Source organism: Erpetoichthys calabaricus, chromosome 13 (genome assembly GCF_900747795.2).
Source record: "Erpetoichthys calabaricus chromosome 13, fErpCal1.3, whole genome shotgun sequence".
NCBI classification, from domain to species: Eukaryota; Metazoa; Chordata; class Cladistia; order Polypteriformes; family Polypteridae; genus Erpetoichthys; species Erpetoichthys calabaricus.
In genome coordinates this window covers 120771078-120796270 of record NC_041406.2, presented here as the reverse complement: position 1 = coordinate 120796270, position 25193 = coordinate 120771078, and the positions used below count along the sequence as shown (strand labels likewise).

At 38.1% G+C, this 25193-nt stretch overlaps 1 protein-coding gene across 2 annotated transcripts in view; it reads right to left on the bottom strand.

Moving 5' to 3' along the window:
* mlh1 (mutL homolog 1, colon cancer, nonpolyposis type 2 (E. coli)) overlaps positions 1–25193 on the bottom strand; it is an 84836-nt gene that overhangs the window by 45468 nt on the left and 14175 nt on the right. Inside the window, exons 5-9 of one of the 2 annotated variants that reach the window (XM_051936087.1) lie at positions 13721–13793; positions 9953–10044; positions 9397–9439; positions 4532–4620; positions 3056–3168 (exon numbers count right to left, since the gene is read on the bottom strand). In XM_051936087.1, coding sequence (XP_051792047.1) covers positions 3056–3168; positions 4532–4620; positions 9397–9439; positions 9953–10044; positions 13721–13793 — 410 coding nt within the window. The remainder of the gene's footprint in view (positions 1–3055; positions 3169–4531; positions 4621–9396; positions 9440–9952; positions 10045–13720; positions 13794–25193) is intronic. The other variant, XM_051936088.1, reaches the window with a different exon arrangement.

Below are 25193 nucleotides of genomic sequence, written 5' to 3'. Positions count from 1 at the left end.
CATGACAATATAAAAATAACCATATAAACATATGGTTTCCACTTCGCGGATTTTCACCTTTCGCAGGGGGGGTCTGGAACGCAACCCCCGCGATGGAGGAGGGATTACTATAATCCAGGCAGGGAGGTAGCATTTTATTCTGCTAAATCCGCCCTCCAAAAAGACAACAAAAGGCTAAAAGTTACACACAAACCTCTCACTGTCAAGTTAAATTATGGCTTACAGCAAGGAACAGATGAATACAAACTCTTCTGAAACTAGATGTAGCACCCGCTGTGAAAGAATTCATGATACAAAGGTGCACTCTATATTAAATTAAAAGTAAAGGCAAAGATACAGAGCTTGTTCATATTTCTTAAATAATTATGACAATCATTGCAATAAGCTGCTATTTAGCTTTCCCATTCTGTTTCTTTCTCAATTTTATCTTTTGATTTAAACTATTAAACTATTTAGACTTTGAAATGAAAGCTCAGAATGTATGCCTCATCACCAATAACAAACAACGTTAAAACTCTGTTATATTAAAAATTACTTTGCAATGTTGCTATTTATTGCCAAGATGGGTTTGAACAGTGGGGTCAAACAGATTTAGCCTGCCATTTTCTGTAGACTCCATTTTCTGTAGATACTACAAATTTAATTTTTTTGGAATTTGTTAAAATAGAAGCTTTGGTTTTCTCTTCTGTTTGTTGGCTTGCCTTTGTATATTATTTTTGTATTTTAACATTTACTTACAGTATTTATAAAGCTGTAAAAAATGTTTTGTGTAAAAATCCTATTTATATATATTTAAATGTATACACTACATCTTAGTCTGCTCTGTTTAGGATGAGTTCAACTTTCACCTCCAGAAGTGCTTCTACTGCATTTTGGGAATTGTCAGAGATATAGAATTTCAATGTTCTGTGTTCAAGACCTCAGTGGAGGTGGCTGCGAGTTGTGGCAAGATAGTTGTTGGTACTGTGATGGGGGCAGCCCCAGGACCCATTCATTCGGGCAGCTGTAAAGCTGAAAACAAGATGCCTTCTATGTCTCCAGATTTGACAGAGAGGTACAGGCATGTCAAAAACACCACCACAGCTGATGTCATGGCCAAAGTTAAAGCTTGTATGTAAGTAGGAAATTTGGAAGGAACGGATTTCACAAGGGCTGTTCTTAACAGAAGTGGTGAAATGGTGTAAACAAACTGGTCATATCATTGAGAGGTGAAAAGAGCATGTTGAGGATCTCTTAAACCAGTGGAATATGTCTTCTTCCAAGAGGGCAATGCCAGTTCCTTATATCACTGTGATGATCGGAAAGGTCTATATTGGTAACCCTTAGGTCATACCTCATTAATTTTGGGAGAAAGGTGAGAAAAGTGCCTAAGGAATGGTGGACACAACTGATAAAAAGAAGGACAAGTGTTTCAATTACTGAGAGATCACACTCCTCAGTTCCACTAGAAATGTTTATGCCAGGGAAAAGGAACTGAGGTTCTGTCTAATAGCTGAACTTCAGGTCTAGCAGGAACAATGAAAATTCAAACCTGGCCAAGAACTATTTATGCCTTGAGAAATCACAGGAATTTGCCAATCCTGTCAACATTGGCTTTGTGGGTTTGGAATAGTTTCTGTGGACACTGGTGCAGGCCATTCAGTCCCTGTATTTGAACTACCGTAGATACTCGCGTAAAAGTCGAAAAATTTATGCCTTAAAATTCATTCAAATAAACAGAATCGACTTATCCACGGGGCAACACAATTGTCCATAGAATTTGGGTAATGACATTGTACACTCAACGCTTCACGGTGTTAAGTCACCGGTCATCTGCCGTTTCCCATGGTCTTTGAAATAATTATAAGCCAGCAATACTATTGCTAATTAGCTAGTTTTTTTCTAATTTCATTAAATAATTCTTTAAACTGTGAAATACTTGGAATTTGCGCATTAGCTTTTGCAGGTTTTGGATAACAAACATACCATTAGCTGCCACGTGCAACCAGATTTGGAATCAAAAGAACCAAGGCAACACATGCTATCAGTGCGATGCAAGCGTAGCCCGCGATTCAAAAAATATCTCTGCCTACCTGTTTGTCTCGTCTGACAGTAGCTGAAAAGCAGCATCAGGAGAGAGCAGCCTGAAGTAGTCCAGCAGCGGATGATCTGTCGTGTCCAACAGCAAGCCATGCTGTCTTGTGAAGTCCGGTAGCTGCATCGGCTGCGCGAATGCGATCAGCTGGCGCGGCATCAGCTGGTGTCCGATCAGCTAATGTTGGCTTCTCACTCTCTTGCTCGATTCCTGATCACTGTCAATAAAATCCGATTCTGAAAAATCAGAGTCCGACTCAGCGATAATGTGCAAAACATCGTCTGCCGAGTGTTTTCTTTTCTGCACTCGCTTCGCTCCCTTGTGACATATCGACGCCATCTTGCCTTTGTTTACATTTCGCAACTCACGCACACGCAAGGATTAGTTGCAGAGTCAACGAGTCTAGCATTTCTCCAAGCACAGAGGGGAATGCCTGTGACATGACAGTGAGTTTTGTTGCCATTAACAGCTGATTGTCGCCCTCTATCTCTGATAGCTGTCAAGTTTTACCCTCGACTTATACGCGGGTCATAACAAATTTCGTAATTTTCGGCTTAAACAATACACTCGACTTATCTGCGAGATCGACTAATACGCGAGTATCTACGGTATGTTCATATACTTCACAATAAATCAATTCCTTTCATTGTAAATCCTGGGCTCCACCTGTTTACAGTTTTAATGGGCAAGATATAAAGACATACTCAAGGTTTGTGCAGTATCCAGTGTGATAACCTAAGGGCTGCTTCTTTGCTATCTGCAGATTATAGCATAGTCTTAACATCATTATACAGGAATCTCCTGAGTACACTGGGTTACACATTGTTACTTTTGTTTTTATTTTATTTTAAGTAACACAAGATTTTTTATTTTAGTAAAATACATACTGCACTAGGTTACTCGTTGATTTAAAAAGTAATCTAAGCATGTAACACACATTACTTTTAATGTGTTACCTCCAACACTACAAGGAACACATACGGTTTATGAAGAGCAAGAAGATGCACTTCTTCATTGAGTAGTTGGCATTAGAGATGTAGCCTTTCAATCTGAATGCCAGACGCTCCTCTTCAATGTCCACCTCAATCAACTCCCTGTCCCCCCAAAAAAAAAAAAAAAAAAAAAATTGGCATTGGCAAAGGAATTCCACTTCAATATGAACTGTTAGGTTGTAACGGCCGACCCCTTTTACCCAGCCGGCAGCTACACTCCCAAGACCTGTGGCTTGGATAATTGACTGAGAAATAATCTTACTATCAAGCCATACTTCTTACCAATTAAACTTTTCCCCCACAATCGACGGTGAAAAGATAAGTACACAAAACAGGATGTAAAAATTAAACGGATTATATGTATTAAGTAAAATAAGACATGCAAAAAATAGAAACATATAAATATAAATATCCCTTCACCCCAGCAATAACAAGACACCACCAAAAATATATATATATATATATATATATATATATATATATATATATATATATATATATATATATATATATATATATATATATATATATACACATATACAACAAAAACCCTCCCTTGTCCCTGTAACAAATAAACACACAACACGAATAACAACAATGAATGATAAACTGAAAATGTGAGAACGTGAGTCCGGTAATAAAGAAACTGTCCTGAAAGCGGATGACTGAATTATTGAAATTGCGTTGTTTGATTCTCCCTGGAAAAAATGGAACAGCCTCACCGTGAATCCTCGTGTGTGTGGTGGATGATTAAGTCCTACCCCGGGGTCTCTCGTGGTGGGGTCCTTGAAGTAAATCCGGCAGATGGAAAAACAAACTGGATGGCTAAGCGCGATATGGAAAAGAACAGGTACAGTGTGGTCGTGATTGTGAAAAAAAATCTCCTTCTCTCCTCTCCTTCCTTCTCCTCCTGATGGCTTAAATAATCCTGTGACGGCTGTGATTGATTGATTGTAAACAGGTGTTTTCCAGGTTTGTGGCTGTGGTCTCCTTCCATCATCCGTCCCCTTTTACAGGGACGGCATTAACTGATGCACAAACAGTAAACGGGACAATGAAACGAGACGCACTCAGAACTGACATTTAACACTAACTATGTGGCCCCGCTACAAGGTTCTTTGTGCCTCTGAATTGGCCACAGTAATAACTGTGACCAAGCGCATAACAAGTACTCTATGACAGGCTTGCACAAGTTCTAATCATAGTTCTTGTAGTAGATACCACAGACAACTGTAAATAAAAATGACTAGGGTAAAGATGATAATGATCTCCTTCCACATCAGCAAACTTTGATTTTTGCAGACATAGAAATAAATAAAATTATGCAAAGCATGATTTTTTTTCTTATTATTCAAGAAAAGCAGTTTTCTGAACTTCAAAAAGGTAAACCTTCCTAGCTTTAACCTAACAACTTAAAATCAGCAATAATAATTCTTTGACTCTGAATGAATACCTCTTCACTTACCTGCTCACAGCATTTCCAAAGATAGCCCGTATGTTATCAACTGTTGAGGCATTGGCCAGTGTCCGCACATCAGCAACCGTTTCTCCATGCTAAATGTAAGAGAGAGAGAAATTACTCACTTGATTAGTGTATCAGACTGAGAGTTAGAAAACTTTACATGAAGGAATGTACAACAAATATATTTCCTGCAGAAATCAAACTAACTGACAGGCCCTCTGGAGTGGTAAGTCTTAGCACAATACTTTTTTCAGGTTAATACAACCAACTCAAAAGATCAGTGTTAGTTATACACCCATTCAGCTAGCATCCCTGATACCAGTAAGGTCTGCAACCTCTACTCAAACTATTTTGATGTGTTCTTGACTATGTTCAGTTCCATGTTAGATATCTGGACATGCTGTATAAGCCAGTAAATGTAAGGATTAGGTAAAGTTTATTTTAGAAAAATGGATGAGGACTCTGCTGAATCATTTATTTTTAATCAAGATTGTTGGTTTTGCTGTGTAATATCTCAGAGATGCCAAGAAAAAAAAATGCTCAAAATGACAACCTTCATCCTTTGTAAGGCAGAATTGCTTTTATGAGCCACTGGAACCTGAACTAACACACAATGTCCTTTATGTATTGTACTACGTTAAAATATTAAAAGCATATCTACATATATAATAGGATACAGTATATAGGCTAATGATTGTCCAAAAAATGTAGACTGCGTAACAGAATATAACACCAATCTAAAAAGAAAGAATTCCCATTATAGAATATAAAAATGTATACATTAAGCATAAATAGCATATATTAGCATTAATAGCCATTAAAGTAATTAACAGCTTCTAAAGCATTAGATTTAGCTTAATTTAGACATGTCAAGCAAATAAGATATGTCAAGCAAATATTTAAATAAAAAACAGCCATATTGCATTATTTTTAAGCTTGAAGCAGAAGTACCAATTTGGGAAAGGAAGGAAAAAATAGAAAGGGAATGACGCACAGAAACTATCAAGGACAGAAGAAGGTGGAACATGTACACCTGTTGTTCAAAAGTTAGGAATGATACCAATGACATAATAGAAAAATGGTCCTGGTAGGCACGTGAGAAGCCAGCTGGAATAGTGAATTAGCAGAAACTGCAAAAGGCATTGCTACTTGACCTTGCTAAGGTCAAGATGATGTAATGCATGAAAAATAAAATTAGTATATTCATGTATTAGTATAAATAAATATAGAAAAATATATAAGCATTAACCTTAGTACAGAAAATAATGCAAGTCAGGCTTGCCACGCAAAGAATTAAATAAAGGTGCATGCTATATTTCTTTTTAATTAAAGCTTAGCTTCAGCCACTAAATAAAAAATAGCTTGAAGGCCAAGGGAAAGGAAATGATAAAAGAATGCCCAAAAATGGAAGAGGGAACTTCTGCCCAGCCAAGGCCAATAGAAATGAGCAAAACAGAAACTAAAGATAGACAATAGACAGTAAAATACCGGAGGCCAGCTGTAGGGAAAGTCCGGAGATAATAATGGTTCCCATGAGAACTCGAGGTATTGGCTGGGCAGGTGCAGAGGGGAGTCAGAGAAAACAGCAAATGAGCTAATTTGAGCGAGGTCGGAGTGAAAAGAAATTACTATATAAGTTTTGAGTTCTGAACTGTTCAGGGCTCAGCTCAATTTGGCCGTATTGGGTTGAGACCGTGTTATTATTATTGTTATTTTATTGCAATAAAACTATAGACTCTGTTTGCCTATCCTGAGTCTCCTAATAGCCTTCATTTCAGGTAAAAAGCCTTGTGGTGACAATTTTTCACCATGACACATTGCTTTCAGCACACAAACACTGGTTAAATTTTTTTTTTTGTTTTTTGAAATTTAGAGTATATAGAAAGTTTGAAGATCGCTTAAGAACTGTGTGTGATTTATAGTGTTCTGATTTAATATGAGTATGTGTTAAAGCAGGGAGTTACCATATCAAACCTAATGTTAATTGGCTTAAATTGTTTTTCTTTTGAGCACAAGGGCAACTGAAACAACACTACTTAATACAAGACTTACTGTTCAAATGTTTCATTTCACTGTTTTCGATCACAAGCCAAGCATAGACTTTTAGCTTGTGGATTTTACATTTTGCTCCAACTTTGCAATAAATTAGAGTAAAGCTGTTACCAGCAAAACTGTCTGTACCTGTATCTGCAAACTGTGTAGTGCTACCAACACTTCTGTAACGTAATATAAATTCTAGGAAAAAAAGCCTTTTCTTTTCTCATCCTACTATATGTTTCCTTTTTTATTGTTTAAGATTGCTATGCCTGTAATATTAATTATATGAAGAAAATGCATTTTCCTTTCTCATTTTACTTGTACATGTTTTCATTTTTATTGTTTTAAGATTGCTATATCTCTTTAGTTAACACAGAAATAACAGTACTAATAGTAAAATCTGTACCTGAAGCCACAAGCCTCAATTCCTACAAGTAAACAAAGGTAGAGATTACAGTTTTAGCTTTGTCTAGGATAGAATTAAAGAAGATGCACGTAAGTAAGTCTCTTATATATATTTCTCTTCTGGTTCGTCCTGCTTCCACTTCAAAACCGGTCCCGCCCACACGCAGCCGACACGGCATTTCTCGATTCCTATTTGTCCTCTTCCAAACCCTTCTCCACGCTGCCTGCGGCCTCCCTTGTTATTGTATATTGCTATTGTATACCTTGCTATTTTCGTTATACTGTGATGGTTGTTTCTTAAGCCTTTGTTATAAAATGAACGACAGTATCTTCTCTGTCAACGGGTTTTTGCACAACGTCATCTCTATTCCGGGATCCGGCAACTGCCTGTTCCTATCATTGGCACAGATAACTCAACCTCCTGGCCACGGACCATACTGTTTTAAAATACATGGGCAAATTTATCACCAAATCTTTCCACTACACGCTAACACTTCTACCTCTCCAGGATATGGACAGTTGTATGTTTTTAACACAGCGCAAGCTACTGAAGTACGCTTACAAAATAAAGCAAACTTTACTTCTCCAGCTAGATTCCATGCACAGAACCATCAACCCCTTCGCTAAACCATACAAACACATGCATGAAGTCGCCCAGTCCAACCCAACAGCATCTGTACGAATGGTTTTGAAGGAAAACCCTAGGCAGGATTTACGACGATACAATGCCCCCGACATGTCACACCGATGTCGCAGCGATTTTCATCGGAGAAGATGGTGAACCCCTTGCCGAAATGGACATCTGCATCTATCCCAGAGGCAACTCCTGTAAACAGATTTCCATGCTCAATATAAATTGCGATCCTATGGTTTACCCACTTTTATTCCCTTACGGAGACATTAGCTGGCACAAAGATTTACAACATGTTCCCGATATAAGAAGCGCCAAGCGAATAAGGCTTACTCAATGCCAATTTTACACGTAAAGATTAGCAGTGAGGAATACATTTAGTGTGTTGCACTCCAGCAACAAACTATTCCAACAGTACGTCGTAGATGCGTAAGTTAAAACAGAGGACGCGCGTTTCAACTATCTCAGATTACATCAACAAGATCTGCGCATGGAACTATCAGACGCGCTGCAAGCAAACTCTGAAAATAACAACGTAAGTGTATGCAAAATGATCATATTACTGTCGACATTTCCAGGAAGTCCAAGATACATGCAACAAAACTATCAGGATGCCATGGCCATAGTACGTAAATTCGGACAGCCTGATTTATTTATCACTTTCACATGTAATCCTGCTTGGCCGGAAATTCTACATGCACTGTCGGATACCCAAAGACCAGAGCACAGACCTGATATTGTAGTACGAGTCTTTTGGATTAAGCTGCAGGAATTACTTAGAGACATTCTACAACATCTTTTTGGGGTTGTTATTGATTATATTTACGTAATAATGCCCACATGCTGTTTACTCTTCACAATAATTCTAAAATAAGAACCAAAGATGACATTGATAAATATGTCACTGCTGAACTCCCTAACACTGACCCGAAGTTATTTGAAATTGTTACTAAATGCATGGTACATGGACCATGCGGTACAGCAGGTAACCCAACAGCATTGTGCATGAAGAATGGTACTTTTTCCAGGGTTAGATCTTTTGACTCATTATCTGTCGTCTCCACCAAAACACCTATTCACAACTGCGTCTTTCAAGAAGTATTTATTTCTTCTTGATTTCTGAATTCCTTTCTCACCGTTTTCCATTCCTATTCTTACACCGCCGTACGGCAGGCGTCGGCTAGTAAATTGTTAAAAGGCACATAAAAAACATTGAATAAAAATAAAAATGCACCAAGCTACTTCAGACTAATTTCTAAATCAGTTTAATTCAATTCAGGATCTCAAGTGCTGGAAGATTCTTTGCAATGTTGAGCACTCTACGGGTTGCCAGTCTATTTTAGGTAACAACCACACACATCCACAAACACACGCACAACTAGGCCAACTGAGCATTTTCACTAAAAAGGAGAAACTAAGCAGAATTCAAAAAATGTTTCATAACTAAGGCAAACAATTTGATGACAGTCAAATAAATGCACGACGTATGCAGCAAATACAGTAATATTTAAACAAAAAACAAAACATACAACAAAAGGAAAAAATATAAATCAGAATAAACAGTCCTACAAATATAGCATAATTGTAAGTAAATATATTATTAAATATAATGAGTAAGAAGATCTAAAAAAAAAATAAAAACAAGATGAAAGTCTTATTGTCGTATAATGTTCTGAAAATCTTTTCTTTTCTAAAAGAGTTTCAGCATGGAGCTAGTGTGTAACCTTTTCTTATATAATCACACCTTCATCTAGAAAATCAAAAATGATTACATGGCTGAGCTCCACCACAATACCTTTTTCACTGAGAAGCTTTTCCCAGAGTTATGCACAGCATACCTGCAAAACAACAATAGCCAACTCAGATGATTAACTTTTAGATGTAGTATCAGCAAAAGCAGAGGAGACTCAAAGAGGGTGCTAAGCTGTCACCCATCAGCTTGCATGTACAAGTGTAATGTTGAAGCTTAAACAGTTCTCTATGAAATGAAGATTTTAATAAGACACTGTAAAAAATGCAAACTCTACTCAGAAGACACCCCAGCTATGAATCATTCATTGTAAGACCAGAATGCTTCTCATTCTAATAACTATTCTGCATCTGCATCATATTGGCAGAAACATCTGCACGTATTGGGGTTACAAGCAGACCCTGATAACATATGATACCAGGTCCCTGTCACTACATACTGTATTACAGATATTGCTAAAAATTGGTCAATTACTGCTACAGCAGATATATGCCTTAATAGGCCAAATTAGTTAAGCCCACAAGATTATGACATAAATCTCTAAAGACAAAGTTCAGTGCTCTAAATGACTAACAGGTTGGTAGCAAACACTAGCTCTTACCTGCTGACCACCTCCACAATTCTGGCATATTCTTCACTTGGGTTTTTCAAAGCTTTTCGTCTTGTTGACACATTATAAAAAAGATCTTCAACCTGAATTAAAAGTGGACACTTAGCAATAGACAGTGGACTGTCTGTAACAGGCCACTGCTGAGTGGAAACATCAGTTCTGTTGAGTCATGTCATGATGAGTATTACACAAAAAAAAAAAAACAATTGATAACAATATTTGGGTGACACTGCTACTTCAGTGATAGAAACGCATTGGGGTGTTGTCAAACAAACACAACAGAGGGCACCAGAGGCAAAGTAGATGCATTGTTTCTACTATTAAGAAAGTCTGGCTACAAAGAAGATAACTCTTGATTGTTATGAAAGCTGTAAATTATATTAAAAATATGCAGTGCAAGAAATTTTCCTTCTCTGTGTGACAGAATAGAAGTAGGTAATTTTCACCTCTAGAAAGCTGGCTTTAATAAGGATGTGTGCTCTGTGCCCTGTTTGAATGAATAGTTGTGCATGCATTTCCTAAAGAGCAGCTGTACCCCTTTGGGAGATCATTACTTTGATAGTGACTATTGTGTAAAACTACTCTACCTATAAAATATACATGATCACTTGAATAACATGAATATGTCAATGCAAAGAAGAAACAGCACAGTATTTTTGTTTTTGAAAAACTTTGGAGATTAAAAAGAGGGATGAATGGAAATGTTTCCACTCTTAAGTGAAGCTCTGGAAGGCATTTAACTCAGCTGTCAAAGAAGTTTTCAGATTACCTCCCAGAGTACCCCTAGAAAGGACGTTTTTGTGTTTATCCTGTATTAAACTTAACTGACACAACCTGGTTTTTTTTGCATTTTGGTTACTGGCTGTCAATAAATATCTCACTCTGTCAAAAGGACAATCAAATTTCTGTATCATTTTATTATTACATATTTATGTGAGTTAGTGCTTTTCATTGTGGTTGTCACATAATCAAAGACAAGGAGGAAACTAAAACATATTTGAAAGCTACTCTATGAATCAGTCTGCCTCACCCCAGTTTGAACTGATCATTTCTCAAAAGGAAGCCAAAGTATCTCCCTAATGGTAAGCAAAATAATTAACTAAATCACTGTAGCTAACAATAGTATATCAATCATTTAAAATACACTATCAGTTCAAAAATTTATAGACCCGCAAATATTTTTTTTTTTTTTTTGATAGAAACAGATACTTTTTATCAAGGTACCATTAAATTGATTTAAAATACAGCCAAGAACATTACTAGTGTCTGTAATGTATTACTGCTTGAAATGATTGATTTTTATTTTTTTCACATATAACTGCAAGCCCCATTTTCAGCAGTCACTCCTTCAATGTCCTAATGGTAAGATCACTTAACTCATTCTTCATTAGTTACTGTAGGTTTAAATGCTGACTACTTAATAGAGAAACCTTACTAATTGTGTTAGCTCAACTGAAAACTGTTTTTTTGTTCAATAAAGAAAGTACATAGTCTTTGCTTGGATTGTAAAAAACCACCACTCCTAAAGTTCAGTTTTGGGTTAAAATTCGGCCAGAATGAAACAGCTTCCTCAAGAAAAATGTCTGTATATTGTTTTTGCAAAATGCTACTTATTCCAATTGACACATTGTCAAGAAATCAAATATTGCATACAAAGGCGTCTATTACTGTCTTGAGAAAAGAGCAAATTGCATATAACTAAGATAGAAAAAGAAGGTGAAGGCCCCGATGCACTACCGCGTAAGAGCATAATGACTTCAGAGTCTGTAGTCTGAGAAACAAATACCTTATCATATCTTCAGTTGGTTTCTTTCTTAAATACACAACAAATACCAGTGTCATCTGAAGCAATGATTTAAAGAAAAAACATATCTGAAACTGGCAAAGAAACTGAAAAGTTTAAAATTGACAAAATAACAGAGAAATATGAAGGAAGATGACTGGAAAAGCATATTGTGGTCAGCATCCTGGAGTCATCTTTTCTGTGTGTGTGTGTGAGACTCAATATGTGCAAGAATATGTATGAGATTCAATACGTCTTCCAGCATTTCAATATACCTGTACTCAAATCTTATGATTTTGTGGCCAAGTACAAAAAAATTTCAATGCAGGTGAGTTTATATACTTTTTCAGCCAGCAGAAATATCTTTAGCACAAGATACTGTAGTTTTCAGATTAATGTATTATCATTTTTATTATATTTATTGATAAATATGAGCAATTATAAGTGATTTTTTCTGTGACTATTGTATAGTTGTCTGGAGGAAAGTGAGTCAACAATTAATATTTAGGTAGAAATGTACAACTGTACTCAGATCATATTTTTTTTCTAAAAGGTACCTCATTCTAGACTAAGTATCAACTTCCATTCATTTTCACTAGGAAGGTCCACTGTTCATTCTTTACCTTTTTTCCCCATCTCCACAGTTGTACCATAAAATGCCACTTTGAGTCAGAAGGTAATTGAATGCCCACTCCCCACCACACACATCTCTTTTGCAATAAATAATAAAGGCAGCTTCCTTTTGTGCTAAACTGCAGTAAAAATGATATACGAATATTTCCCCTGGTTGAATAATTTTTACAGCGTACTGAGCACCAACACTATAAAAACTAACACTAAGAATTCCTTGGCTGTATTTTAAATCAATTTGGTGGCATCTTAATAAAAAAGGTATCAGTTTCTATCAAAAATATGAATATTTCTGGATGATTCCAAACTTTTGACTGGTAGTGTACATATTTTTTTAATTTTACAGTAAATGTTTTGTTAGTGTACGTAAACTGGTAGTTTTTGACAGAAGCACTCAATGCTCAAGGTGGCTGTTGAAGATAGAAGCACTTTTTAACAGTATATCAACAACAAAATCCATGCAAAACACCAACTACAGGATTAAATTAGAATCTAGGGTATATTGTGTATATGTACGCATTGTTGAAAAGAAATATACAGAAGATGTGTACCAAACAAGCTACAGTATTGCTTATTGACAATGTAATCTGATGATCAATGTGACTGGAACTGGAAACTGTTCACATTACAGTAGTGTCTGTGCACTTTCAGAGCTTAGTAATGCAGTCTGCATGACAAAGAGTCAGTGTAAGACACTGCGTACATGTGTGATAGTGGAGATGAGCTTTTGCAAATGAGGCAGAAGCACTCGTGTAGCTGATAAACATGAATGGAAAGGTAGAACATGGGAAAAAAACATTCTGATGCACTTTTTTTTCGTTTCAACTCACGAGGCGAACAATTTACATTTAAAAGAAATGCAATGGAAGAGCTTTGTAACTGAGATGTTCTTTACGGGAAAACATGATACAACTCTCACAAGTTACTATAAAGTAGTGCCTTGTTAATATGAATTACACACATATTTAATGACAACTTTGTTGACTAATGGTGTATCAACTTTTCTCAATTTAAATACATCTTTTCTTAATTTATGGGTAAAATTCACAATTTTCTCATAAATAAGAAAGTATGATGATTTACGGATATTTGCCAGTTTCTTCCTTTCAATATGTCCAAGACAAAATGTTGATGTTTACAGCAACTTAAACAGAGAAATATAAATTGTATTGTAAAAGATGATGCATACTTGTACCATATCCTATACTTTACCTCATAAAATTCTATGAAAGATGAAGACTGCTTTTCAAAAAACTAGACAGAAAGGGGTAAATGAACACTTAATCAATCTTGAAATTAAAGGTGAACAAGAACAGTTTAAGGAGGAAGATTTTAATTTTACTTACTGATATCTGGGTGCCTTGGTTTCCAGCACAGGGTTTAGGGGGCGCCTTTAGCTTCCCATCACAATAATTTGCTCTAAATTGAAAAATAAAAATGTACATTGAGATTCAAAGTTTACATTAGCATATGACATCCGACATTTTAAAAGTATACTTTTCAATAATAGCTACTACAAAGGTAGTTATTCATATCTACTATGTTTTAAAACATCTTTGCACCCACATAAGGGATAACAAAATTCACGCTGATCTTAGAATCTTCAAACAAAATGCCACACAGCTAGGCAGTTCCCAGACAGTCACTTATGAAAGTTGTATATTCCTGCAACTCTAATGATCACAGGGAATCATGCCAGCATTCTTCTGAAGATCAGGGAAAACTGTGACAAAACACTTTTTTGTCCTAACAAATTTTTAAATGAGAGATCACCGTGTTAATTTGATTTTATGCTAATTCTGTTAACATGAGGACTTGTCCAAGTTTTCATTTTATACTTTCAGAAAAGAGTAACAGCTCACTTTTACTTTGAAGCAGGGTCTAAATTTAACTGTAGACAGATGTACTTCCCCATAAAAACGGGTGGGCTGGTTTGGGAATTTTAATGCGGGTTTTATGAAGGAGGATTTCTTCTCACCTATCTGGAAAACTGTCATATATGGAACCTTATTTTCCAGTGAAGAATAAAGAGGAAGTGAAATAAGTTTACTATTCCTGCTAGGTAACCATATCCCTACTGCTGCTGATCCAGAAGGAAAAATACATGATTCAGGCATGCTTCCTGAGCACAATAAGGTAATCAATGAGCTGAGAGCTACAAATATTTTAGGTTGTCGTCATGCATTTGAGTGAGGAAGTTAGAATTAATAGGGTGATTACTGATTTTAGTACACAGCACCTGGAACCTTTGTATTCATCCTATAATACAATGGACATAGTTACAGTTCTGTGTCAAATGATCCATTCATTTTTAACAAGCTCATTCAGTGCTGTGGGTGAGATACAAGAATCAGCAATGCTTACACACATCCACGACCACCTTAACATATAATCTAGCCTGAAAATATCCGGGATGTGGAACGAAAACACGGATTTCAGGAAAATACTGTGCTAGTAACAATTACGTGAGGTAAAAATCGAGACATGTTTCAAAACATATGCCAGTCTTTCTGCTTTTGGTTTAGTCTAAAGCAGTGTTAATATAAGGTGCTCCATAAATTATTTCTCAAAACAAATTGTAGTTACCTATAGAAAACTTCCACACTGGCCAGAAATCCATGTAACTCAGCTCACAATACTCTGAAGCACATGAAATTTCTTTCTAATGATACAACATACTTGTAAAACAGAAACACAAAATCACAAGAGATGCATAGTTAGCTGGACTGTTAAATCTAAGGACATGACAAGAACTGATACTTCAGTATCAAGTCGATATCAAAGTTCAGAAAACGGAATGGTACTAACTTTTTTTTTTTTTTTTTTTTTTACAGTATCAGCAGTACTGAGTTAAAGTCAGTGCCATGCTCATGTTTGACTTCAAATAGAAGGATTATTAACCATATGTGAAAAAAGTTAGGAAAAACTATCTATGAACAAGGATGACAGTAGCAATGCTACAGCACCAAAAAGTTGGTGATGCTGTAGCAGTTGTCAAAAAGAAAAACAGCGGAAGCATGAACAGCAGCAAGTATCTGCAACAGAGGGGTCAGGGATAAACAAAGACTGTTGCAATACTCTCTATTATAATAAACTGCACCAGTAATGGTATGTGGTAATTTTATAAAGATGACTAAAAATCATTCCAAGTTGATTCAAAATATTTTTTTTATATGAATGAATATCTTCTACAAGTAACAGCAATTGTTACTACAGTAACTACTTTTACTCATTTAAAATGACTTCTTTAGCTGTTCACTTTCTGCTATATTCAAGAACAGCAACTTTGCATACACTATAAAAAAAATCAGTATTTTTTTCTGGGTGCTTCATCCTAGCTTAGCTCTATCACAACCTGCTTTTTATCATTTCCTTAGGTTTTTTTTTCTTTTTAATAATCATGAATGCACACAATAATCCATGGACAGAGTAAAGTGCCAAGTGTGTATTCCTATTGTGAACAGGCAAAAAGTGGTTTTTAGCATAAATCAAGGGCTTTTGCTATGATAAAAATGAAATCAGTTCAGTTCAGACTTATTTTCATGTGTATAGGGTACAATGAAAATCTTGTTTGCCAGGGCTTTCATGGGCTCTACAGTTCCAAGGTCCTGTCTGAAAATACTTTGCCTGCAAGGCAGATGCTCAGGGTAACACTGTTAATTCTTAAAAAAAGGCCTGTAAACAATGAGTGTATTTCAATTTATGTTAAGATTGGCTGTGTTACCTATCTTCGCTATGGATATTTTCCAAGTACTATGTAACTAATTAAGTACTTTTCTGTATACAATATTTCTATTTTTTAACCAGCTCCTAATATTATTAGTGCACTTGAGCTGCTTACTGTTGAACTTGCTGCATAGTCCTTAGTGGTTTTGGTGTGAAAGAGACTGCAGTAGAAATGTACTCACCAATAGCAGTGTTCGATAATGTTATTTAAATTTGATCAATTCAAAGCTAAAAGCTGTTAGAAATCTCAACTCTCCATTAGCATTAAAGCTTAAATTTATTACTGCTTCAGTATATAGTAGGTTTGAATAAATGTCTACCAACAAAAACACAAATGTTATAATTACTTTTACTCACTCAAAAGCACTGTCCTGTTCTCTTATTATCTACATTCTGAAAAACAGCATCTTCATGAGCTATAGAAAAAAATCATGTTTCATTTTGCTTAATTGTGGCTCAGCTCCATCACTTAATTTGGGGCATGTTTTATTCTGTTGCTTTTCTTATCTTTTTCCATTTCCTTTTTTTTTTTACTTCCAAAAACACTTAACGCTGATCATTAATTAGCATTGCCAACTTAAGGATGATTTGCAGGTGGCTTTTTCAAAACTATAAGGCAATGCACTGATAAAAACTGTAGTGTAATCAGTTTACTTCAGATTTATTGTCACATATGGTGTACACAGTAAAATACAACATTTCCATAGCAAAATTTATATATATGTTGTCGCAAAAACCAGACATAAGGTTTGGGGCAGCCACCCGTATATTGGTATCCTGGCTGCAAAGTTGCAAAATGTATAACAGCACTGATGTGCACAAAACCGAGTCCAAAACAGAACTGAGGGAATAGAGAAAAGGTGGAGGCTTTTAAAAAGGCAGACAGGAAGTGAAGTCAGATGGGTCAGGCTCATAAGGGTGTTCAGCCATAGGCTCAAGCCCAGGACGTGACATCAAAGGGGCTGGAGCCGACAAGGTCTTGCTTCATAGGCTTGGACCCGGAAGTGACGCCAACAAGGCCAGGTGGAATCTCCCGTGGATGGTCTGCAGGAAAGCGAGAAAAAGAATCAGTGCACTCTGCCACATCCCAGTCTGACTCGGAATTGCCCTTACTCAAGCCCTTTAGCTGCCTCCCATGTGCACGTGTGTGACAATATATATATATAAAATAAAAAAAAAAACTAATTAAATTCCATAAATGTATGCGATTAATCACATCTAACATTAAAACATGTAATTATAAAATTAATCCATAAACCATGAATTACTAGGGTGTTTGTACTGAAATCAAGCAAAATGACACCTTTATTTGGCTAACTAAAAAGATTACAATATGCAAGCTTTTGAGGCCACTCAGACTCCATCCTCAGGCAAGATATAATCACATGTAATAAAATCTTGCTGTCATCAGCTAAAATTTATTTGCACTCAGACTCATCTAACCCCTCTATACTATCTTTCCCTTCAGTGTTGTGACCCAGAAGCACACTCCTCTGGTCACCCTTTCACTCCATGCTATTATCGCACAACACACTGCCCCATCTCGTCTACAAATGTGTCGCAGCCGCTCCCTGAGACTCCTGCACTCTGTCACCAATGCAAGGCAAAAGTGCTTCCGTTCCAGCACCTTCCACACTCAAACCCATCTCTCGCACTCCTTCCACCTTTTCCCCTAGGACTTCCTCATCTCACTAAGATGTTTCATTTATATAATGCACTACATAGTACTCAGTAGCTGTCCAGCCTGATCATTACAGAATTTTTGTTTTGTGATGTTAAAAAAAAAATTACAAATAAAAAAAGTACACAAAAATGCTTCCCTGACCAAAGCATTGCTTGACATAGCTGCCTTGTTGCTGGTCCTGGATGCGACAGTATTTTTAACGCATTAAACAGGCCAAATTAACCGCAAAAAATTATCGTGTTAACGTTCCCAGAGATATGTATATGTATATATATATATATAATATATCGTCACACATGTACAATTGGGAAACAGCTGAAGGGCCTAAATGATAGTAATTCTACGCCAGACCAGGGGGCGGCAGAGTGTGCCGACTGTTTCTCTCAGTCTTTTGCAGACCATTCACGGGAAATCCCACATGATTCCTGGGTGCCACAGATGATGTCAATTCCGGTTCCCGAAGACGTCACTTCTGTTTTCAGGCGCCACTGAAGATGTCACTTCTGGTTCCAGTGCCGATGGTACTTCCGGTCACAAAGACATTACTTCCGGTTCCGTCATTTCCCGTACTGCCCTTTAAAATCGCCATCTTGCCTCAATACAAACCAGTTCTGTTTTGGACTCTGATCTATGAACATCTCTGTTCAAATTTAAATCAACTTTTGCAGCCAGGAAACAATATATGAGTGGCTGCCCCAACCATTATGATTTCTGCGACTCGTTATTGTGACAGTGGCATAGTAGGCAGGATGATTACTTCCCAGAAGAGACCGGGATGGAACCTAAAATATAACCAGGTGGGAGAGTACTAGGGCTGAGTTTCCAGGTGGGGGGGTCTGTCCAGTGGTCCAGACTGACCCAGTGCAGGCTTCGCTTATACAACATAAAACAGGGCTCATAGTTATCCAAAGGAAGAGTATGGAAGAGACACAAAGACATGGGCTGGTTCCTGGGGGGGAAACGAAAATGGCTTATTATGCTCTCTCGGAGGACAGCGCTGAGACACCTACTAGGATCGAGATCCCAGCTAAATGTGGGCTATCCCCAGACCAGCAGGTAGATAAATTAAAAACTTGGGAATACAATCCAGAGAAGTCGACCTGGGGGCAAGCTTTTGCCCTCTGGGAACTGGTGACACAATGGCTACGGTCTTTTGAACTTACCACCTTCCAAATAGTTCAGCGGGTGGCCTAATATATACTCAAAAAAGGTCCTCCCAGTAATTTTACCCAGCTAGTCTGGGGAGACTTTCACTCCATGGAAGAACTAATACAACAAATAGAAACAAGTATGCCAGCCTCGCAATCTGGGATCGCAGAACAGTCCACTTGTGAACTCTTGTAGGGATTACGTCCCATTGCTACGTCCCCATTGTGCTCTCTGCATATCGGGAAATCCCACAAGCCTCTATGGGGTTCTCACCATTTGAATTATTACCGTATTTTGCGCACTATAAGGCGCACTTAAAAGCCTTTAATTTTCTCAAAAATCCACGGTGCGCCTTTACATTTGGTGCGCCTTATGTGTGCACTGAGTTCCAAAATCTGTAAAAATGTTGTTGTGCATTTTAGTAAGCGCTCCGCTTGATTGACTGTCGGACCATTTCCTGCCGACATAGCGACGTAGTAATACGTACACTATGTACGCTGGCAGCGATAAACCAATTGCAGAACATTACGTAAAGCCACGTACAGACGTACGCTTACCTCCACCACGCCTACGGCAGGTAGGTATATTGTACTACTGGTGCGCTGCGAAACAACATTTGTTTGGCTAAGGACCCTGAAAATGGCATCAGAGAAGAGACATGCTTACGATGCACAATTCAAACTACAGGCTATCAGTTACGCGGTTGTAAATGGGAATAGAGCAGCAGCGAGAGAATTCAAAATCAATGAATCTATGGTTCGGAAGTGGAGGAAGCAGGAGAATGAATTGCGCCAAGTTAAAAAGACAAAACAGAGTTTCCGCGGGAACAAGGCGAGGTGGCCAGAGTTGGAAGACCAACTTGAACAATGGATTCTTGAACAAAGAGCAGCCGGGAGAAGCGTCTCTACAGTCACCATTCGACTGAAGGCAATAACGATAGCACAAGACATGAAGCTTGAACACTTTCAAGGAGGTCCGTCTTGGTGCTTTCGTTTTATGAAAAGGCGCCATCTCGCCATCTGCGCACGAACTACCGTGGCGCAGCAACTGCCAGCGGATTACAAAGAAAAGCTGACCATCTTCCGCACCTACTGCAGCAACAAGATTACCGACAAAAAAATCCAGCCCAACCACATCACCAACATGGACGATGTCCCTCTCACTTTTGACATCCCTGTGAATCATACTGTGGAGAAAAAGGGGACCAGCACGGTATCCATATGCACCACGGGGCATGAGAAGTCGGCTTTCACTGTTGTTCTTGGTTGCCACGGTAATGGAGAGAAACTACCACCTATGGTCATTTTTAAGAGGAAGATGCTGCCAAAAGAAAAGTTTCCAGAAGGAGTCATCGTTAAGGCCAATCCAAAGGGCTGAATGGACGAGGAGAAAATGAGAGAGTGGCTGAGAGAGGTGTATGTGAAGAGACCGGGCGGGTTTTTCCATGCATCACCGTCTTTGTTGATCTGCGACTCCATGCGTGCCCATATCACCGATACTGTGAAAAAACAAGTGAAGCAAATGAATACGGAGCTTGCCATCATTCCGGGAGGATTAACAAAAGAACTGCAACCGCTGGACATCGGTGCAAACAGAGCGTTCAAAGTGAAGTTGCGAGCGTCATGAGAGCGATGGATGAGAGACGGCGAACACACCTTTACTAAGACTGGGAGGCAGCGCCGGGTGAGTTACGCCACCATATGTGAATGAATTGTGGATGCCTGGGCTAAGGTGTCTGCTTCGACTGTTGTCCGAGCTTACGCGAAAGCTGGTATCATTGCTGAACAGCCACCCGGCAACGAGACTGACTCCGACAATGACGAGAGGGAACCCGGCATGTTTGATGGCGAACTTGCCCATCTGTTCAATTCAGATACAGAAGGTGAGGACTTCGATGGATTTGTGACAACAGACTGATCAAAAAACAATGTGAGTGTATTTTTAAATACGTAGTAGAATAAGGTTTAACTAAACTCATTGTTTTGCTTCTGTTACCTTGTTTTTGCATGCGCCGAATAATACGGTGCGCCTTATGTATGGCTTAAGTACAGAAATAAGCCCCGCAATTGAGAGTGCGCCTTTCAATCCAGTGCGCCTTATGGTGCGCAAAATACGGTATATGGACGACAAACTCGAGGAATAATGGATATGATCCACTCCTAGAATTCCTTCTGGGGTATCATGTCATGGTTTTGGTCCCTACCTCCCATTCTAAATTACTTGCCCATTGGCAAGGTCATTATGAAGTTAAGGGGAAGAAAGAGCTTGTTGATTATTTGGTGAAACAATCCAATTGTTGACACAGCGAGCAGGTTTATCATGTGAACTTGCTGAAGCCATGAAAGGAAGGGGATCCCAATCCCTCCTCTGCTTAGCCCCGCTCCTTCTTTGCTCAGAGCAACGTCCTTAACTTTGGCCCAGAATTAAATTCTAGACAGAGACAGGAGCTCGAAGCAGCTATCCTGTCCATTCTGGAGGTAGTGAGTGAAAAACCCGGAAGGACCTCTCTGATTGCGCACGATATAGAGACAGATCCTGGGGTTATCGTTCGAGAATGCCCTTATTGGCTTCCTGAAGTAAAGAAAGCAGAGGTGGAGCTTGAAATCAAGCACATGTTGGAACTAGGAATAACAGAGGAAAGTTATAGTCCCTGGTCCAGTCCAATTGTCTTGGTTAGTATGCCTGACGGAAGTTGGAGGTTTTGCAATGACTTCCATCGACTTAATCAAGTCTCCCAATTTGATGCTTATCCGATGTCTCATGTGGACGATCTCCTTGAGAGACTTGGACAGGAGAGATTTTTGACCACACTTGACATGACAAAGGGGTACCAGCAAGTTCCTTTAACGGATTCTGCAAAGGTCAAGGCCGCATTTAGCACCCCTAGTGGACACTGGCAGTATCGTGTTCTTCCATTCGGGTTACATGTGGTCCCTGCAACTTTCCAGCGTCTGGTGGATAAAGTGCTCCGCCCTCATAACACGTATAGTGCTGCCTACTTAGATGATTTGTCATTTATTCCAGCACATGGAAGGAACACGTGCAGCAGGTTAAAGCGGTATTGCGGACGCTGGGAGAAGCTGGACTTCGCATCAATCCAAAAAAAATGCTATATATAAAAAGAAAACAAACACAAAGCCAAATTAATCCATGGGTAACTAAAGTGGTTCTCCACATTTACCCCCTTGTGACTCATATTTACTTATTCTTCACTGATAACCAGACTGAAGTTTCAAACATGCAGAAATCGAATAGCTGTTGACTTGCTTGGTGAAAAGAGTGATTAAAATCAGAAAATAATATAAAATGGAAGACTGGCCCCATCTTGGTGAAATAATTAGGATTTAAAATGGGAAATAAAATAAAATCAGTTGGGGGGATGAAACTAGCACATTTGATGAAAGTAGCGTGGTGGAACTGATTTTGGGTGGGTTTGTAGTATTTAGCAACACAATCGCTGAAACTGCTTTTTTTCTTAATGTGCATGTTACCCAGTGACAGCCACTCATGTGGAACATGAATCTAAAAGTTACAGGTGTACCAAGATAACAGAGACCTATCCAAACAGATTTAGTTCTCAATTGCATGATGCTTTCACAAAGTATTTGTGAAAGAGTGTGTACACTTGTACAACCAATAAACTGAACCTATTCCTTTAGTTAGACGGATAAGGTAATCTAATAAGTGCAAAGGAGTAACTTGCACCAAGATAATTCAGGCAGATTCATCCATCCATTATCCAACTCGCTACATCCTAACTACCGGGTCACGGGGTCTGCTGGAGCCAATCCCAGGCAATACAGGGTGCAAGGCAGGAAACAAACCACGGGCAGGGTGCCAGCCCACCGCAGGGCACAAACACACACCAAACACACACTAGGGACAATTTATGATCGCCAATGCACCTAACCTGCATGTCTTTGGACTGTGGGAGGAAACCGGAGCACCTGGAGGAAACCCACACAGACACAGGGAGAACATGCATGTAATGTAATGTAATGCCACGCAGGGAGGTCCCAGGAAGCGAACCCAGGTCTTCAGGCAGATCTTCACAGAGAAATCCTAAACCATACAGACACTTAAAGTTGCACAATAGTGCTGGCTTGGACATGGAATAAACAAAAAGAAAAAGAAAAAGTAACACCCTAGCACAAACCATAGCAGCATCTAAGTATATCTAATGGGCTATGTCACAAATCAGTCCATTTTTAAGTACAACATAAAAAATGTATGCTCACAGCTCTTTGAAGTGTCAGCCTGCAGGGTAATATAAAGTTTATGGCACTGCTGCTTAAGAGGAGTAACCCCATCATTCAACACTTGCCCATACTTGAGTAAATGGCATAAACAAATACAAATCTTAAACATCTAGTAATGATCATATTCTCAAATTTCATATTATTCCTACTGATTACACCTGTTTCAATTCAAAAAAATATAATTTCCTGTAAAATGTTTTGCAATGACCATCAACAGCAGCCAAATAACTAGCAAAAACAGAAAAAATCCAGAACTTATCTACAACCTCAATTCTGAAAAAGTTAGGCTGCTGTGAAAAATGTAAATAAAAACAGAATGCAATGATGTGCAAATTTCACAAGCTATTTTATTCACAATAGGACACAGAAAACATATCAAATGAGGTAAGTGAGATATTATACTATTTCATGAAAAATATAAGCTAATTTTGAATTTATTGGCAGGAACATGTCTCAAAAAAGTTGGGACAGGGCAACAAAGGACAGGAAAAGTAAGTGGTACTAAAATGAAACAGTTCAAGGAATACTTTGCAATTAATTAGGTTAATTGGCAACAGGTTGGTAACACAACTGGAGATAAAACGAGCATCTTAGATAGGCAGAGTCTCTCAGAAGTAAAGATGAGCAGAGGTTCACCAACCTGCAAAAAACTGCATCTACAAATTGTGGAACAATTTCAGAATAATGTTCCTCAACATAAAATTGAATACTGAAAACTTTGAATATCCCATCATTGACAGTACATAATATCATTAAAAGATTGGAGGACTCTGGAGAAATCTCTGTGCACAAGAGACAAGGCCAAAAATCAATATTGGATGCCCATGATCTTCAGGCAGCACTGCAATAAAAAGTAGTCATGATTCTATCATGGAATTCAGTTCATGGGCTCAGAAACACTTCCAGAAATCATAGTCTGAACACAGTACTCCGTGCCATCCACAAATTCAGGTTAAAGCTACATCATGCAAAGAAGAAGCCTTATGTGAACATGATCCAGAAACGCTACTATTTTCTCTGTGCCAAAGCTCATTTAAAATGGACTGAAGCAAAGTGCAAAACTGTTCTATTATCAGATAAATCGAAATTTGAAATTCTTTTTGGAAAACATGGATGCCACATCCTTCGGACTAAAGAGGATAGAGACCATCTAGCTTGTTTCAGTGCTCAGTTCAAAAGCCTGAATCTCTGATGGTATGGAGGTGCATTAATGCCTATGGAATTGGCAGCTTGTCCATCTACAAAGGCACCATCAATGTGAAAAGGTATATACAGGTTTTAGAGCAACATATGCTCCCAACTAGAGGATGTCTTTTTCAGGGAAGGCCTTGCATATTTCAGTAAGACAGTCCTAAACTGCACACTGTATCTATTACAATAGCATGGCTTTGTAGTAGAAGAGTCTGGGTGCTGAACTGGCCTGCCTGCAGTCCAGACCTTTCACCAATTCAAAACATTTGGCGCAAAATCAGACGAAAAATACAACTAAAACGACTCAGGACTGTTGAGCAGCTAGAATCCTATGTCAAACAAGAATGGGACAACTTTCCTCTCCCAAAAGTCCAGCAACTGGTCTCCTTAGTTCCCAGTTGTTTATCAACTGTAATTAAAAGAGACATGTTGCTGCCATCAAATTCATAATGACCTTAGTCTTTCCTTAAAATGGTACATTTTCTCAGTTTAAAAATTTGATATATTTTCTTTGTTCTATTGTGAATAAAATATGGGTTTATGAGATTTGCAAATCATTGCATTCTGTTTTTATTTATTTACGTCCCAATATGTTTGGGAGTAGGGTTGTAATACAGGAATGTTTTCCTTATGCACAATTGTGTTATATTATTATTAACACTTATTATTTGACTAATGCCTTTGTTCAAGGTGACTTACAACATTTGAAATACAACTGGTTGCATTTATTTTGAATTTACAATTGGAGCACGGGTAGGTGCAGTAACTTGCTCACAGCCATACAGTATGATCAGCAAGATCTGAACCTAC